The sequence below is a fragment of the Pieris rapae genome, chromosome 8, assembly GCF_905147795.1.
Source record: "Pieris rapae chromosome 8, ilPieRapa1.1, whole genome shotgun sequence".
Lineage (NCBI taxonomy): Eukaryota > Metazoa > Arthropoda > Insecta > Lepidoptera > Pieridae > Pieris > Pieris rapae.
Genome location: NC_059516.1, coordinates 4787806 through 4802553, shown reverse-complemented (window position 1 = coordinate 4802553; position 14748 = coordinate 4787806). Strand labels below are relative to the sequence as shown.

General features: G+C 33.8%; 2 protein-coding genes across 3 annotated transcripts; one reads left to right on the top strand and one right to left on the bottom strand.

Annotated features, from left to right (window-relative positions):
• Positions 1-3999: 3999 nt before the first annotated feature.
• Positions 4000-7694, top strand: LOC111002827 (pupal cuticle protein 20-like). 2 transcript variants are annotated; one of them, XM_045629318.1, is made up of 5 exons: positions 4000-4102; positions 5516-5714; positions 5928-6051; positions 6951-7196; positions 7329-7694. In XM_045629318.1, the coding sequence occupies exons 1-5, from the start codon at positions 4094-4096 to the stop codon at positions 7597-7599; spliced, it is 849 nt and encodes a 282-aa protein (XP_045485274.1). In that variant the 5' UTR covers positions 4000-4093; the 3' UTR covers positions 7600-7694. The 2 variants fall into 2 exon arrangements, with proteins under 2 accessions (XP_045485274.1, XP_045485273.1); XM_045629317.1 differs by lacking the exon at positions 4000-4102 and having other exon boundaries at positions 5495-5714.
• A 2833-nt stretch (positions 7695-10527) lies between these two features.
• Positions 10528-14200, bottom strand: LOC111002853 (pupal cuticle protein 20-like). Its single transcript, XM_022273117.2, has 4 exons — positions 14130-14200; positions 13558-13715; positions 12934-13176; positions 10528-10648 (listed from the first exon to the last, which is right to left on the bottom strand). Exons 1-4 carry the CDS (start codon positions 14139-14141, stop codon positions 10624-10626), a joined length of 438 nt encoding a protein of 145 aa, XP_022128809.1. The 5' UTR covers positions 14142-14200; the 3' UTR covers positions 10528-10623.
• Positions 14201-14748: the final 548 nt, after the last annotated feature.

Here is a 14748-nt window from a genome sequence, read left to right as displayed (position 1 = left end):
ACCAATGGTTCAATAAGATCAGGTACACATGTGTCTCAATAGTTTAATTTGATGAAAACTATAAAATATCTACAATTGTTTTTATTTAGTTTGTGTTAGCCTCCTTCATGTCACTAAATGCATTATTTTTTATAACTTCTTTTATAGGCACGTGCAATACCAGAAAGTATGTAAGTGCGTAACCGACCTTAGGTGGTTAGTGGTAGCTTAGTGGGCAATGTGGATATCTACTGGGGTACTTTAGGTAACCCTCGCTATCATCCGAAAACGACCCTTGAGCCTAGATGGCTTAGTAGGAACAACTTGAAGTGGTGGATTTTGCCCGCCCAATCTCTGAAGCAGGGATTCTGGTGTGGGTCGCTCTCCAGATATAGTCGTAAAAATAGACATAAAAATGTATTTACAATACAGTACGATGCAAACCTTATATTATTATACCATGGGGTCGCCTCGATCACGGACGCGATCTTCAGCTATGTGACATTTTGGAGATCTGATACCTTCATGCGCACGCGCATATTGACATCACTCGTCTTTACAATAATTACGTATATACATGTACGATTTATAACGAGTACATTCCTTAGTAACGATCACATTCCTATGAAAATATAAAAATTATATTACTATTGAAATATTTGTTTGCCTTAGAAGATATGCCGGTTTTATCACAGTACCAGCGAATGTTAAATTCGCTTAACAGTTGGTGCATAGCTGGGAATCGAACTAACAACCTCAGTCAACATGGCATGGCTCTAAGAAAAAATCTAACATATGTTTTATAAAATTTTGCTTACACTTAAGAGTTAATCCTTGTAATATATTCTACCATTGTTTATAAATATTATTAAAACCATAACTTCAAGTAGGTAGTATAAATGTAAAATTAACTAAAAAAAATCAGTGGAGCCACAACCTTTTTTGGTTCTACGACAAGCCGGTTTCATCACAATGTTTTACTCACCATACCGTGAGTTTTAAATGCGCGCATAGAAAGAAAGTCCATTGGTGCACAGCCGGGGATCGAACCTACGACCTCAGCGATGAGAATCGCACGCTGAAGCCACTAAGCCATAACTACTCTTCAAATTTTCAACACCATTTTAATATTATGCATACGGGAGTTCCTACTACTCGTTCTACTAAGTGTTATTTTTAAGATCAATATGTATAAGTATTTTGCACAATTTTTAATTAGGTTACTTAAATTTAATTGAAAATGAATACATTAACAATTAAACATTTAACCTTACAAATGATGTTTTTAATATCTTTACAGCATCTCACGAACACATTAAAATTCAATAAATGAACATGTACACAAACATATTTTTGCATACGATTATATGATGATTTCATAAAAAAATATCTAAACGGAAGTGTTTTAATATCTTATGGTACGGTGTATATAAAGATTTGTATGGGTTTAGGTCGATTATGGGGCAAATATAGAAGTTTTAAGGTATCGAATCAAAAACCTTTTGAATAAAACCAATATAAACTTACTAGGCGTGATATATATCTTACTATAGAAGTTTTAAATTCACACCCTTTCCTCTCGATTCTTGATACGATCTATATTTGACAACTTCAGGCTTGAGTTTAAAGAACTTTGAGAGTCCTTCCGTCATTGTGTGAACGGTGGGTTACTTATCAGCCTACTGCCTATACGTTTGAGTATAGTCTTACAAAAAGGTCGAAACCGTTTCAAAAAATAAATATAATGACATAATAATCTGGTTAACTGTTCGTAAAAGTAAAAGAAAAAACTTAGCGATTAAAAAGAGTGGCGGAGAGTTTATGGCCAGTTCTTCTCTTCCGTTCTACGCACTTGATTTGAGAGCTGGCAGTAAATGAAAAATTAGAAGCATATTTCGCATAGATAGCATATTTAATGTATATTTCTTTCATTTGACGTTCATAAGTGTACATTATGTTACCTATATGAATAAATATATTGCAATTGTTTAACCAAACGTAATCGGTAGCCGAATGATTGACGATCGTGTAGACACCTAAACGATGTTCATGAAAGGTGAGATGGAAATAAACACCTTTGCCGAAGCTAAACGGTTGAATTGCATACAATAGATTCGAATGACTTAATACTGATTACATAGTTATTTCACTTACATTGTTTATTTTGGTATACTATTCGTCCATCGCTTCTACATATTAATAGGAGGTGGTACGGCATAAGAATGCAATTCCCGGCGAATTAATAATATTTTTTTCCGATAAAAAGCTGTCTATACGTAATATGCAAATAATTTAGGATCACATAACATATTAATATAACATTTACAACTATTTTTTATTGTAATTTGAATCTGCAAAGTACAATATACATAATATACCTATAAAATGTTTTTATACCTCCAGAAAAGGCTGGCCCAGTTGTCACACTTTACTTGATTTTATTTTCGCCATTATATTTTGTTAATGGGCTTAGACGAAGCTAATAATGTCCAGCGTAAACTTTAATACTGTACTATTTTTACCCTGGCAAAAGTGACATCACAAAACGCTTTTGAATACATTATGTAAACCCTATTTCGATATAATCTACTATACCAATTATATTGCTATCACCTCACCCGATTAACTAACTTATAATGTCACTCCCCGCTTACTTATAATGGGAACCGCTCTTTAATGAAATAATGGCCAACGCAAGCAAGCAAAAAATGCGTAAATATTTTGAAATTTGGTGGAGTATGATATGAGGGAATGGTACAAATTGAGAGACTGGACGCTGACAGAAAAAAAACGTATCAAAACTATGGTTAAAGTGTGATGGACATAATTAAATGCAAAATTTCTCTTTTAAAAATAATAATTAATTCACCATTATCACAGGGTATTTTTTACATATTTTGGCAAAGTGCGTAACTTTAAATATATAGGTAATAGTTAACAATAGCTAATTCATATTCATATATTTTTTAAAACGTTTTAAAAGTGAATTCGTATGTTCTATAAATGAACATTACATGGAAAAATAAAGGCACGTGTCTATTTAAAATTTAATTAACTTGGGATTTGCTGTAAGACATCGCACAGTAGCCTATTTACTTATTTTTGCAATTCTTGTACGTGAAATAAAGTATGAACAAATAAATAAAATACTTTACACAAAACATAGTTATACATCATAGTTATACGTCGATTACTAATATATAATTTCAGATTTTTTTAACAAAATCCGTTAGGAAAATATATTGTGTTGCTCCAGATAATATATTTCATATTTAAAATACACACGTATTTTATCCAAAACCCAGTGTTATCTTAATCATGCACGCCCAAGCGCTGAATTTTTTATGGGCTCTTTGGACATTTTATCTTACTTTAAAACTAATACAACGTTATATTTAACGCTAACGGTGATCACTAAAAGACATCCAAATCCCGACAAAGCTATTAAGATGATATTTGCGGCGACAGTAATAGGTTACAAACTAAACTTTAAGAATGGTATCTCACTAATGTGGGAAGGCCACGAAATCAGTTTATTTAACTAGGGTATGTGGAAATTACTTTTCGACTTAGGGTCCTTCAAGAAAAGAGCGTAATTATTCTTAAAAGTCGGCAACGCACTCGCGAGCCCTGTAGCATCGAAAGTGTCCACGGGCGGCGGTATCACTTAACATCAGGTGAGCCTCCTGCCTCCTTGTTCTATAAAAAAAATAATAAGACATGTAAATTAGAAATGGTTGGATATAGATTTGTATGAAACGTCGGCACATTCCGTGTGCAATTTTTATATTTACAAAAGTACGAAATCGAAATCTTACGAAATCTAATCTTGCGTCTAAATTTTTGAATTACTCTTCCTATATTAAATATTCTAAAAGATGAAGGTGTAACACAATTTATATTTTTCAATTGTCATCCGCATTGTCAAGCACTAAACGGTCTAGATAGTCCTAAGGCGGAGACCAAAGCACGGATCCTCCGATAGCTTCAGCACGCACAAGGTGAAGCAACCGCGAAAGGGCAAAATCGAGTCATATAAAACGGGGCACATCCTATCTTACAGTATTCTGCTTACGACGGATCTAAGAGTGCCTGCCTTCTACAATATAGGATAATGTATACGGTAAGTTAGTTTTCTGAAAATATTCGCTAAGAGAATTCTTTTTTGACAACTTTTTTCGTGAATAAATATGTAAATTAAAAACATGTTCATTCAATTCATTATTTTCTTTAACAACGACTAAATATAACTGCAATATTTGTAAGTATAAACAGTGATTTTTAGAAATGGTGTCTCCACCATTTTTGTCAACTTTACCTAATTGAGTTTGCCGCCATTTCCTTTTCACCTTCTCGCAAAATTTTGTTCTTCAACGAGAAAGTTTACGCGGTTTTATGAAGAAGCTAAGTATAAGGTTTTAAAGTTATAAACATTTATTTACTTCATTACGGCATATCACGACTTGTGAGGCTTGAAGTTTCTTTATGGCTTATCCATGAATATATGTGATTTTACTACCGACTTCTGCGACAATATCGTCTAACCGCGGCAATTGATGTTTTTTATTAATTAGTGCAGGCTAAGAGAACTTAATTATTTTAAAAATTTGTTGTAAGTAATTATCTACTATATTCATGTAATATTTTTCAGAGATTTGTAAATATAAATCACTAATCGCTCGTATTAGAACAATAAATCTGGCACAGAACTTGATCTATTATAGACATTTAACGTTACCTAATTACAAATTTTGTTCCGATAATTATGCTTTTTTATTAAATGTAAATGTAAAAGCTACGTAAAAGAGCTTTTACATTTAGTATTAATAATTATTTTGGAAATTATCAAACTCCAGTATGTATTCGATTCGAATGTAGCAACTAAAAACCTAGAATTTTAGTACAAACAAATTGGCTCCATACTTTATATTATTTGTGTAGAATCATCGGAATAGCTTCTCACGATTAACGGTGTCATAAGGATCGCGTAAGGTGAACTTATTAATTATTTATTGCAGTCTCGATGTGAGCAGAACAGTGAAAAGTCAAAAGGTCATTCATATATTGAAGCTTATGTTACATTGATTTTATGAAGGATGCGAAACTTGATAATGCATGATTTTTTCATTGGCAGACTATGCTTACCCCAGATTATATAATATATGATATGAGTCTAGTACATATCAATGAAAATTTCTATATCTATTACGTGTAGTATTAGTCTTTTAATAACATAGCTTTTACATATTTAAAGAAATTCGTGTTCATTTGTTTTTTTAATAGGTCGACCATAAACTTTTGGGGTCCAGAACATGCTGGTTTCCTCACGACGTTTTCTTTTACCGTACGAGCGAACATTACATGCATAGACAGACAGTCCAATAATTTTTCGGGGGGTTCTAACTTACGACCTCAGAGATTCTCTTGTACCTTTTTAGGCGAATGCTGCTAGTTGATAGTTTTAAGAAGGCAAAAGTAATGTTTACTTTTTTCACCTACACACAAAAGAAGGCTGATGATTTCTATCTTGTTTCAGACATTACTCTTATCAGCGGTGATAGCGATCGTATCATGTGGGAGACTTGAACCTCAATACCTTCCACCCCGGCCTGGTTCTGGGTTTGGTGGTGGTGCTGGGGCAGGATCTGGTGGAGCAGGCAACGCCGGGCTCGGAGGCGGTTTCGGGGGTGGATCCGGCGGCGGCTTTGGGGGCGGTTCCGGAGGGGGAAATGCAGGTTTGTATTATGGACTTTTAAAAAGTTGTATAGTTATTTACTATAACAAACAGATAAAAAATTTAGCTAACTTTAAAACCTCTTAAATTATAATATAGAAATGAATCTGTCTAGATAAGTAAAAGCTGAAAAACAAAGTATTATGTGAATTAATAAAAGCTTTTGTAAAACATTGTTCGATTTAATTTTTTAACAAAAGAATAAAAATTGCAGGCTTGGGCGGCGGATTCGGCGGAGGTTCGGGCGGAAGCGGAAATTTTGGTGGTTCCGGCGGTGCCAACATTCCGATAGTAAAGTACGAAAACGTGAACAATGGCGACGGAAATTATCGTTTTAGGTAAGCATCGATAACGTACACATTTTAACGTATACACGCTCTTAGTAATTCTTTTTTAACTTTATTAATTCAAAACACAATGTAATATTTGCATTAATTTCTCAGTACCTAATATTCAAGAAATAGTGTAATATCAACAAATGTTGATCATTAACAATGTTATATTTATAATTTTATAACGTATTGTATTATAAAATTGTATTTACAATATACATAATACTATTCAAAAGTTAATATACGCGTTATTATGTTTAATAAACTAATTAACTGCACTAATTTCTAAGCAAACTAATTCAAAGTAATATGAATTGTGACTGAGTTACCTAACTGTTGGTTTTCTCTTGCATAAGTTGTTAAACTAATAATTAGCAACTCATAGTTGCATAAGTATAATAAAAGCTCTATTTTCCCACTTCATGAAAGTTTAAAAACAAACAATTTGGGATATAAAGAAAATTTGATAGAAATTAAAATTTCGTGCACATTTCGTTTATATCCTTCAAATGAATAATGCAACATACTCGTAGAAAACACCTGAATTTGTCTATTTGGATCAATTGGCAGTTATCGTAATTAGGAAAGTGAGTGCTTGCCTGTGACGTAAATGTCAGCACCAGCTAGATGACTAGGCTTATTTGTCATATTATTTGAAGTGAATTTAATAAGGTTGCAGTTTCAATGGAACTTGTGTAACGCATCAATATATAATTTTGACCGAAGCTTCGTGTAAGTTTCTAAGTAATAAAATGATTGGCTACATTCTGAACTTTACCACAGAACAGAGCGGAGTTACTTCTAAATTAGGTGTTGAAATTGCCATTATTACCTTATATCCTATATATATACCTTATATCACCGTCATTATTATTTCATTTTATAAGTATGTTTAAATTTTACAGTTATGAAACTGGTAACGGCATCCAAGCTCAAGAGACTGGTTCACCAAGGGCCCAAGGCCCAGAAGGACCAGCTGTGACAGCCGAAGGGGGATTCTCGTTCCGCACTCCTGAAGGGCAGCAGATCTCTCTTAGTTACACAGCCGATGAGAACGGCTTCCATCCAGTCGGTGACCACCTGCCTACTCCTCCTCCTATCCCTGAAGCCATCCTTCAATCTATTGAATTCAACAAGCGCAACCCATCTTCGTAAGTTTCAGTTATTTGTTTTACGAATTAATTAATAAAGTAAATGTGATTTTGTTTACAAACAAATAATCATGTCAACATTCAATGTCTTTTGGTTCGGTACTCAAAGAAACTTAAAATATCATTTTACAGGGAAGGCGCGTATAACGGCGGATCTGGAAGCGGCTCCGGCGGCTTCGGAGGCTCTGGCAGTGGTTCTGGAGGATTTGGCGGATCTGGCAGTGGTTCTGGAGGATTTGGCGGATCTGGCAGTGGTTCTGGAGGTTCCGGCGGATTCGGTGGTTCCGGAACAGGAGGATTCAAGGGATCTGGTGGAGGCGGTTTTGGCTCTGGAAGCGGTGGTTTCGGCGGTTCAGGTTCCGGTTCCGGTGGAGGTGGCGCCGGTGGTGGCTACCACTATTGATCTCTCACCAAGGAGTTCTACTAAGAGAAACGATGACAAAGTTATTTTTGCGTATTGTTTGTGGTGCTATTTGAAATGTTTTATTTTAAAACTTTCCATAGGAATACAATTTGTTTTTATCTTCATACTATTTTCAGATTTTTACTTTTATTATTATGTTAAAGAACCTAACTTTGCAACAATTTTGAAAATAGAATGTGTTTATTAAGATTTCAATTAGATTTTAGCCCCTGGCTAGTAGTTAGCTATAATTATCATTTAGTAAGTTTATCTTAGCAGGACTCTGAACCGTTTTTAATTTGAAATTGCTTATTTATGTTAGTTTTATTCTTTATTATGTTCTTTATTTAGCTCAGCTTGACATGTATCTTGCCTAGGACCTAAGATTAGGATCTAAGACTCTGACGTCATTGAACCTAGGACTGTGATACCACGATAACGCATTACACATTAAGTTAATACGTATAATAATGATGGTGTTATGTAAATATCAAGTATAAATAAACGGCTGTATGAGAATATTGCATTTTATTTTCTTACTACAATTCATTTAAAAATATAACTCTCTCTCTCTCTCTCTCTCTCAGATATAAGTTACCTCGATAGCTTATATCTGTGTGTCGTGGTCAGATGTGATAAGATCAGGTCTGACTTGATCAGTCCATCCGTTGGCGAACGTCCACGCCATCTTTTTCCCTCGATGTATTTTTTTTTCGTGATCGTGATTGTACCAATCGCGAAATTTATCTAACTTCTTGTCAGTCCTAAGCATTGTGTACCCTAGGAGAAAATAGCTTACACAATTTAAATAATATATTGTTTAAAAAATTTAATGTAACATTTACTTTTTGAAGAACAATTATACTTTTTTTGTTCGCCCATCTGGTTACTGGAAGAGAAATATGTTATGATTATGTTAGGTACCTTAGCTGTATTTTGTAATTTCAGATCCACTTTGGTAATTATTTTCTACTATTTACCATTGCAAACTAATCATAAGCATTATGGTTGTGCACGCCATCTTACATCTTCATCTCTACATTTTGTTATAATTTGTATAACATTTTTCTTTTCTTATGTTTTCTTTTACGTGTGATTTTGTTGATCCTGCCATAAGTAAATAAACAATGACTCTTGATTGACGATGAATTGATTCAAGAACCTTATCATTTTTGTAACTAGCTTTAGCTTAATAACCTTAATTTAATAATCTTGAAAAATCATTTTCCAAATCTCCCAAGGTTCTTTTAACCCAGTAATTTGCATGAAAACACAGCAATTTCTAGTTGTGATTTTAAAACAGCTACAAATAGCGACCATAGATATTTCTATGCCACAATAAAGATGTATGAAATTTAATTTACATAAATTAATTGTCACCGACAAGACAGAAGATTTACTATAGATTTAATTAAATAATTAATGCTAATCTTATTAGAAAGTATTCCTTTGTGGCTTATTTGTTGTAAATAACCTTAAATTGAATTTTCCAAGTAAAACTTACTTGTTCGGCTAATTATCATTGTTACTATAAATAAAACTTTGTATTGTCACCTTGAAATGAAATTATTCATGAACAATAAAATCCCTATTATATTCCAATCTTAATCTATACATTTAAACACAAGGCACTAACAGTATCTTATTTAGTATTTTTTACGGCGACATTACTACGACATAACAAATACACATTAACCGCAAATAAGACGCTAATTATTTTCGTATTGATAATTATGATTGAGAATCAAAGTCAAGACGTAGCCCTTAGTATGTTTTCCGTATGTAGAAAACGTTTTCGAACGTAAATACAGGATTCAAAAACGTGTCATATAGGACTCATAGTTTGCGCTAAGACTCGTTGAATCAGGTAGGATTAGGAGGCACTCCTTGGAAACGCGTTCCTTTAATCTGAAACATTACCTATGCGTCGTATGTTCATAATAATCCAGGGGAATGCATTGGAACTGATGTCAATCATTTTAAGACCAATAATTTTAATATTATGCTACAATCATGTACGGTTACAGTGGGTTACTTTTATTAGGGAATATTTAACTAAAATAGACAGATTATTTGATGCTATGCTCAAATTACGTCATAAATTCTACGTAATGAAATTATTACCGTGCAAAAAGGGGTAATCGCCATCATTGTCGATTAAAGCCCGAAAATACGAAACATTTGATTGCAGCACTTGGCTGAAAAATGCTAAGGCTTATTATTTTGTTTTTACGCCATCTACATACACGGCTTGTCTAGAACCTATGGCTCCAATGGCGGACGAACTCATACGCGTTGCAGCAGCTTATATTGTTTTTTTAAAGATATTTGAAGTCTTAAAATAACACACGAAGAATTAATTAAAAAGTTTACACGAATGTCAAAGAGTTTGATCACATCATTCACAAGATTGGACCCATTATAGAAAGAGAAGATCCTAACATGAGAAAAGCTATACCAGCTTTTACAAGATTAGTTATAACTCGATTTTTAGCATGTCGGACGTACTTAGGTTAAAGCTAAGCCAAATATCTGAGAAATATTGCAGTATTTTCGATTGCAAAGGTATCGTTCCGACCCTAAACACTGGGACACTAAACATTAAGCGGTCATACAAAAATATTTGGAAATATATCCCGATCATACTCAGAGCGCAGTCAAATGCGGGCTGAAGCTACCAGCCACACCCTTGCAGCTATACATTTTCGTGAAAACTGGCCAGTCAAAGAGCCCTTTAAGAGATTGACACGCAGGTGTACTTGTTGTACTAGTCTTGGTGAACTCTCGGTGCGTAGTAGCTTTGACGATTTAAATAATAGCCACGCTTATAAAACTAAGAAAATCAGTTTAAGTAAAAGTGATCAAAATGTACAGCCTTGGCTCGTACACATAACTGTTTATCAAACTTTATTGAATAAAAGACAGCAAGAAGATCTCAGTTACTTTATTGCTTGTATACAAATTAAAAAATAATTAAAATATCATTGCGTATCACAGTCCTTGCTTGTTGAGGTACGTCCGGTCTTAGTAATAATTGCGGCCACCGTTTCTGAAAAAAACAGAGAATGAAACAATTTTAAACAGCATAATTCCAAGGTTCATAGAAAGGGCTGACATTTAATACAAAGGTCGTGAGAATCTTATGTGAATCGTTTGCGGTTTAGTGCTTTAATATTTTAGTGTTTTTTTTATTAAGTGATGAACTTTAAGTGTCCAGATTTAGTCCTAAGACTCATGTATGTCAAAAAACTTATTTTTGTCATTAATCATGTTTTGATTGTGCATTGTACCCTTACATACCAACACCACTCTCACGCCTTTTTATTTAAATATAAGGCTAAGGAGCCATTGGGTTAGGTTAGGTCCCATCATAGGTTAGGTCATCAGGCAATTGACCACCCCGTGACGGCCAAAGCCGAGGTTCGAGTCTCACAGGAGACGCCCTTGCGCTAGCCGCGGGAAAATCACCAATTCAGGCCGAGCTACGCTAGCCAAAACAGCCCGAATCGAGCTGTAAAGTCCTTTAAAGCCTCGAAAAATAGATTTAGTAACAATACATCCAATAGGAAATTTTGTTCCTTCAACATTCATTAATAAAAACTCGTATGGAGTCGCAATTTTAAATAGATATTTCTTTCTATAATATTTTCTTGAAAATAGAATTATTTTTCATTGATTAAATAAAAACATATAATAAAGCGAGTTGTGTGTTATATGTTTAATGTATCCGTTCTACGCCCTTTTTTTGAGAACTGGCAGTAATTGTAAACTTAAAAGCATTTTGCATTTAATATGTATTAGTTTTATGACGTTCAAAAATGTACAACGTGTTACATAAATGACCTTGGATTTTCAATTTTATATTTAATTACACTAAGACATAATAGCCACGCTTATAAAATTGCGTAAATAACTTCGACGGTTAAATTGATTTACTAAGAAAATATGCAGCACTGGGATATAAATGTTATTTAATTTTATTGCAGTGACACAAGAAGCTCCTATAAAATAACTCAAGCAAAGTTCATCTGTCACATGAAAAGTAGAATGAATTAATCGTAGCCGCATTCACTTGTTAAAACATTAGCTAATCCTTCTTTATAGCCTTAACAAGATTAAATAGCATACATAATTAAAATAATTTTCGCGATGAATAATTTTTCTCTATTACCTAGAGTAGGAAAGCGCTCATAGTTAATAATTTATTTAACAAATATTAACCGTTTTTATTCTAAAAATAGCTCTTGTAAGGTTCTAGTTTTTGATAATCTCTGTAATAATTAGGTATTTAGTTAAATCGACTACATTCTAATTTTAACGATATTAGTATCAAATTAAATAGGAATTAAAAATATTAAAATAATACTGCTTGATTTATAGGTATAAGATACTCAAAAGTAGTATTGAAAAAAATACAAAACTAGTATTAAATTGTATGTCCAAATTATAAAAAGCATTTTTTTTGTTACTAAATATTAATTCATGTATAAAATAAATACATTAAAAATATTGATGCCAGTATTCGGGTACCCATAAATTCATTTTTGTATTATTTATACATAATTCACACAGTTTTCTGTTTTAGATGCACGAATTCAATAATTATTTTTTGTAACCATTACCGTTATGTTATTACGTTGCTAAACTAACGGTATTCTTTAAATTAATGAGGGATTTTACTCGCCTGACGCTATTAGCATTTACCTTAAATCAGCAAGGCGGTTGTATTTGCTACGTCATATCTACAGGCGTATGTATCAAATCTATACCTACACTGCATTCGAATTGTTAACTTCTATTGTAATTCATAGTATTGTATAAAAAAATGTGCAATGTTTTAGTATATATTAAAATGGAGGTTGCATATTTTAAAACTCTTTTAACGTATTACTAATTCTAGTTTTTGATAATCTGTGCCAAAAGTTTGGGTTTTGTTGTCATTCAATTATTGTTGTTTTGAATTCCGTGAAAAGATTTTTATACTTAAAAAACTTACTAAATTATAGAAAAAAATAAAATATAAATCAGGTACTTAAAATAAAATCATGCTCGATTGTTAGTTAACTTCAATTATACAAAAGTTTCAGAAATTGTTATTACCTACTTATACTAGACTACTGTTCTGTTCTAGTACTTTAGAACGATGTATTTATTAATTTAGATAATGGCACCGAAATCTTTATTTATAAAAAATATGGCTTTTAATTATAAAGCTGATAGGTCAAAATCACTGTTTAAATTTTCTTTAAATCATAAACCAATTTCGCCATACTTTTTTCACCACTATGTAAAATAATTCCCCACGAAAAAATCCGTCAATATAAAAATACTTACGAAGGGTTTTGCCTATTGTATTCCAAGGAGCGCTGAATAGCAGCAGGAATCGGCGGTGGCGTAGGAAGGTGTGACCCCACTGGGTGGAAACCGTTCTCATCGGCGGTGTATGTAAGTGAGATCTGCTGTCCATCTGGGGCCCGATAGGAGAACCCTCCTTCGGCGGTTACAGCAGGTCCCTCGGGGCCCGGAGCACGGGGAGCCCCACTCTCGTGCGCCGAGATGCCCGTCGGCGTATCATAACTGGAACGTGACTGCTATTAGCCAAATGGCATGCAATTTGTATTGCGAGAGATAGACCTTAAACCTCAAGCATAATAAATAATATACATGAAACATTATTTATTTCAAGAAATTTAATCGCGCCTTGCACATATCTCTCACACTAAGTTTATTTTTTTTGTTGTAGATTGATCAAATCAGTTCTTCAAGAAAAGAGCGTACTAATTTTTAAAAGGCTGGCAACGCACTCGCGAGCCCTCAGGCATTGAGAGTGTCCATGGGCGGCGGTATCACTTAACATCAGATGAGCCTCCTGCCCCTTTTGTCCCTGTTCTATTTAAAAAACAAAAGAATTTTATTAAAATATTTCGAACTCTTTTCAGTAGTGTCTTGTTTTCTTACCTGAATCTGTAGGTGCCGTCACCATTATTAATATTTTCAAAGTTGAAGGGGGCCGCATTATTGCCACTGTTATAATTGCCACCACTGTAACTGTACCCTGGCAACAAGTGGTCGAGACGAGCAGCCGATGCCAAAGCCACTAACATTATTAAGCAGACCTGAAATGTAAAAATAAAATACGTTTATTTTGCAACATAAGATCGTCAAGGTATCACTTATTGCACGTCATTAAATTTGAACCTCTGGCATCCCTACTCATCGGCAAAGAAGACAGAGGGTGTAGGCCGAGAGAAGAAGCCGGCGTAAAAAACTGTCGGTACGCTTTTAAAAAGCAAATCATCAAACAATGCTCATTTTAAAACAAATATGATAAATTAATTAGAAGTAGCCTGCCCAGCACTAGTCCCAGGCCCTTTTATCAACTAGATAATCGCTAACTTTATAGTAAGCCTTTTACTAGGTGATAAATATATTATTCCTATTTCCTTACATATCTGCGATTTTAACAGTCAGTATAAAAAGTAAAACCCAAAATTATTAAAAAAAACAAATGTTCAATGTTCGATTCTCACCAATTTTGACATGATGTATTTTATCGTGTCGATAATTTAATACTGATTTATCGTAAGTCGCGGCGTGGAATACAGACAAGAGGGATGTTCGGGTCTTATATCTGTCGAATTTGCCCTTTCCGCGCGTTGCCTCACCTTGCGTGCATTGTTGATCTGCTTAGGAATCTGCTGGTATAAGTGACAGGAGGACATCACAGCTATCATCTATGATATCCGGTCTCGATATTTCTTTTTCTAATTATTTTAGAGACGTGGTTGTAAGGAACACCATCTTGGTTGATGACCATTTTTTTTTATAAATTTCAGTTCTGCGAACAATGATTAATTTGATGATTGTGTACCTGTACAATATATTTATTAATGTAACGTTTGACGTATTTTGTACCAAATGTCATAAAGATTATTTAAACGAAAGTTTAACTCTTTATATGTTTTTTTAAACTTTTTATGTGAATTATACATTAGTCTTTGCCTTTTAGAAAATCATCGCGAAACCGGTACAGAAATCTGTCACCCAGGCCTGGAATATGGACCACGCATAACGTGAGGGCCGAGGGTGTCCTAATGGCCCCGTAGGAAGAGAGAAAAAAGACTAATAATAGTCATATGCCACTAGGAG

Coding starts and splice junctions, on each gene's coding strand:
- LOC111002827 (XM_045629317.1), top strand. CDS start 5,495: ATGATTTCTATCTTGTTTCAGACATTACTCTTATCAGCGGTGATAGCG. Junction 5,715..5,927: donor TTCCGGAGGGGGAAATGCAG/GTTTGTATTATG, acceptor TAAAAATTGCAG/GCTTGGGCGGCGGATTCGGC. Junction 7,197..7,328: donor AACAAGCGCAACCCATCTTC/GTAAGTTTCAGT, acceptor ATCATTTTACAG/GGAAGGCGCGTATAACGGCG.
- LOC111002853 (XM_022273117.2), bottom strand. Junction 13,177..13,557: donor GACGGCACCTACAGATTCAG/GTAAGAAAACAA, acceptor GTCACGTTCCAG/TTATGATACGCCGACGGGCA. Junction 10,649..12,933: donor TACAATAGGCAAAACCCTTC/GTAAGTATTTTT, acceptor TGTTTTTTTCAG/AAACGGTGGCCGCAATTATT.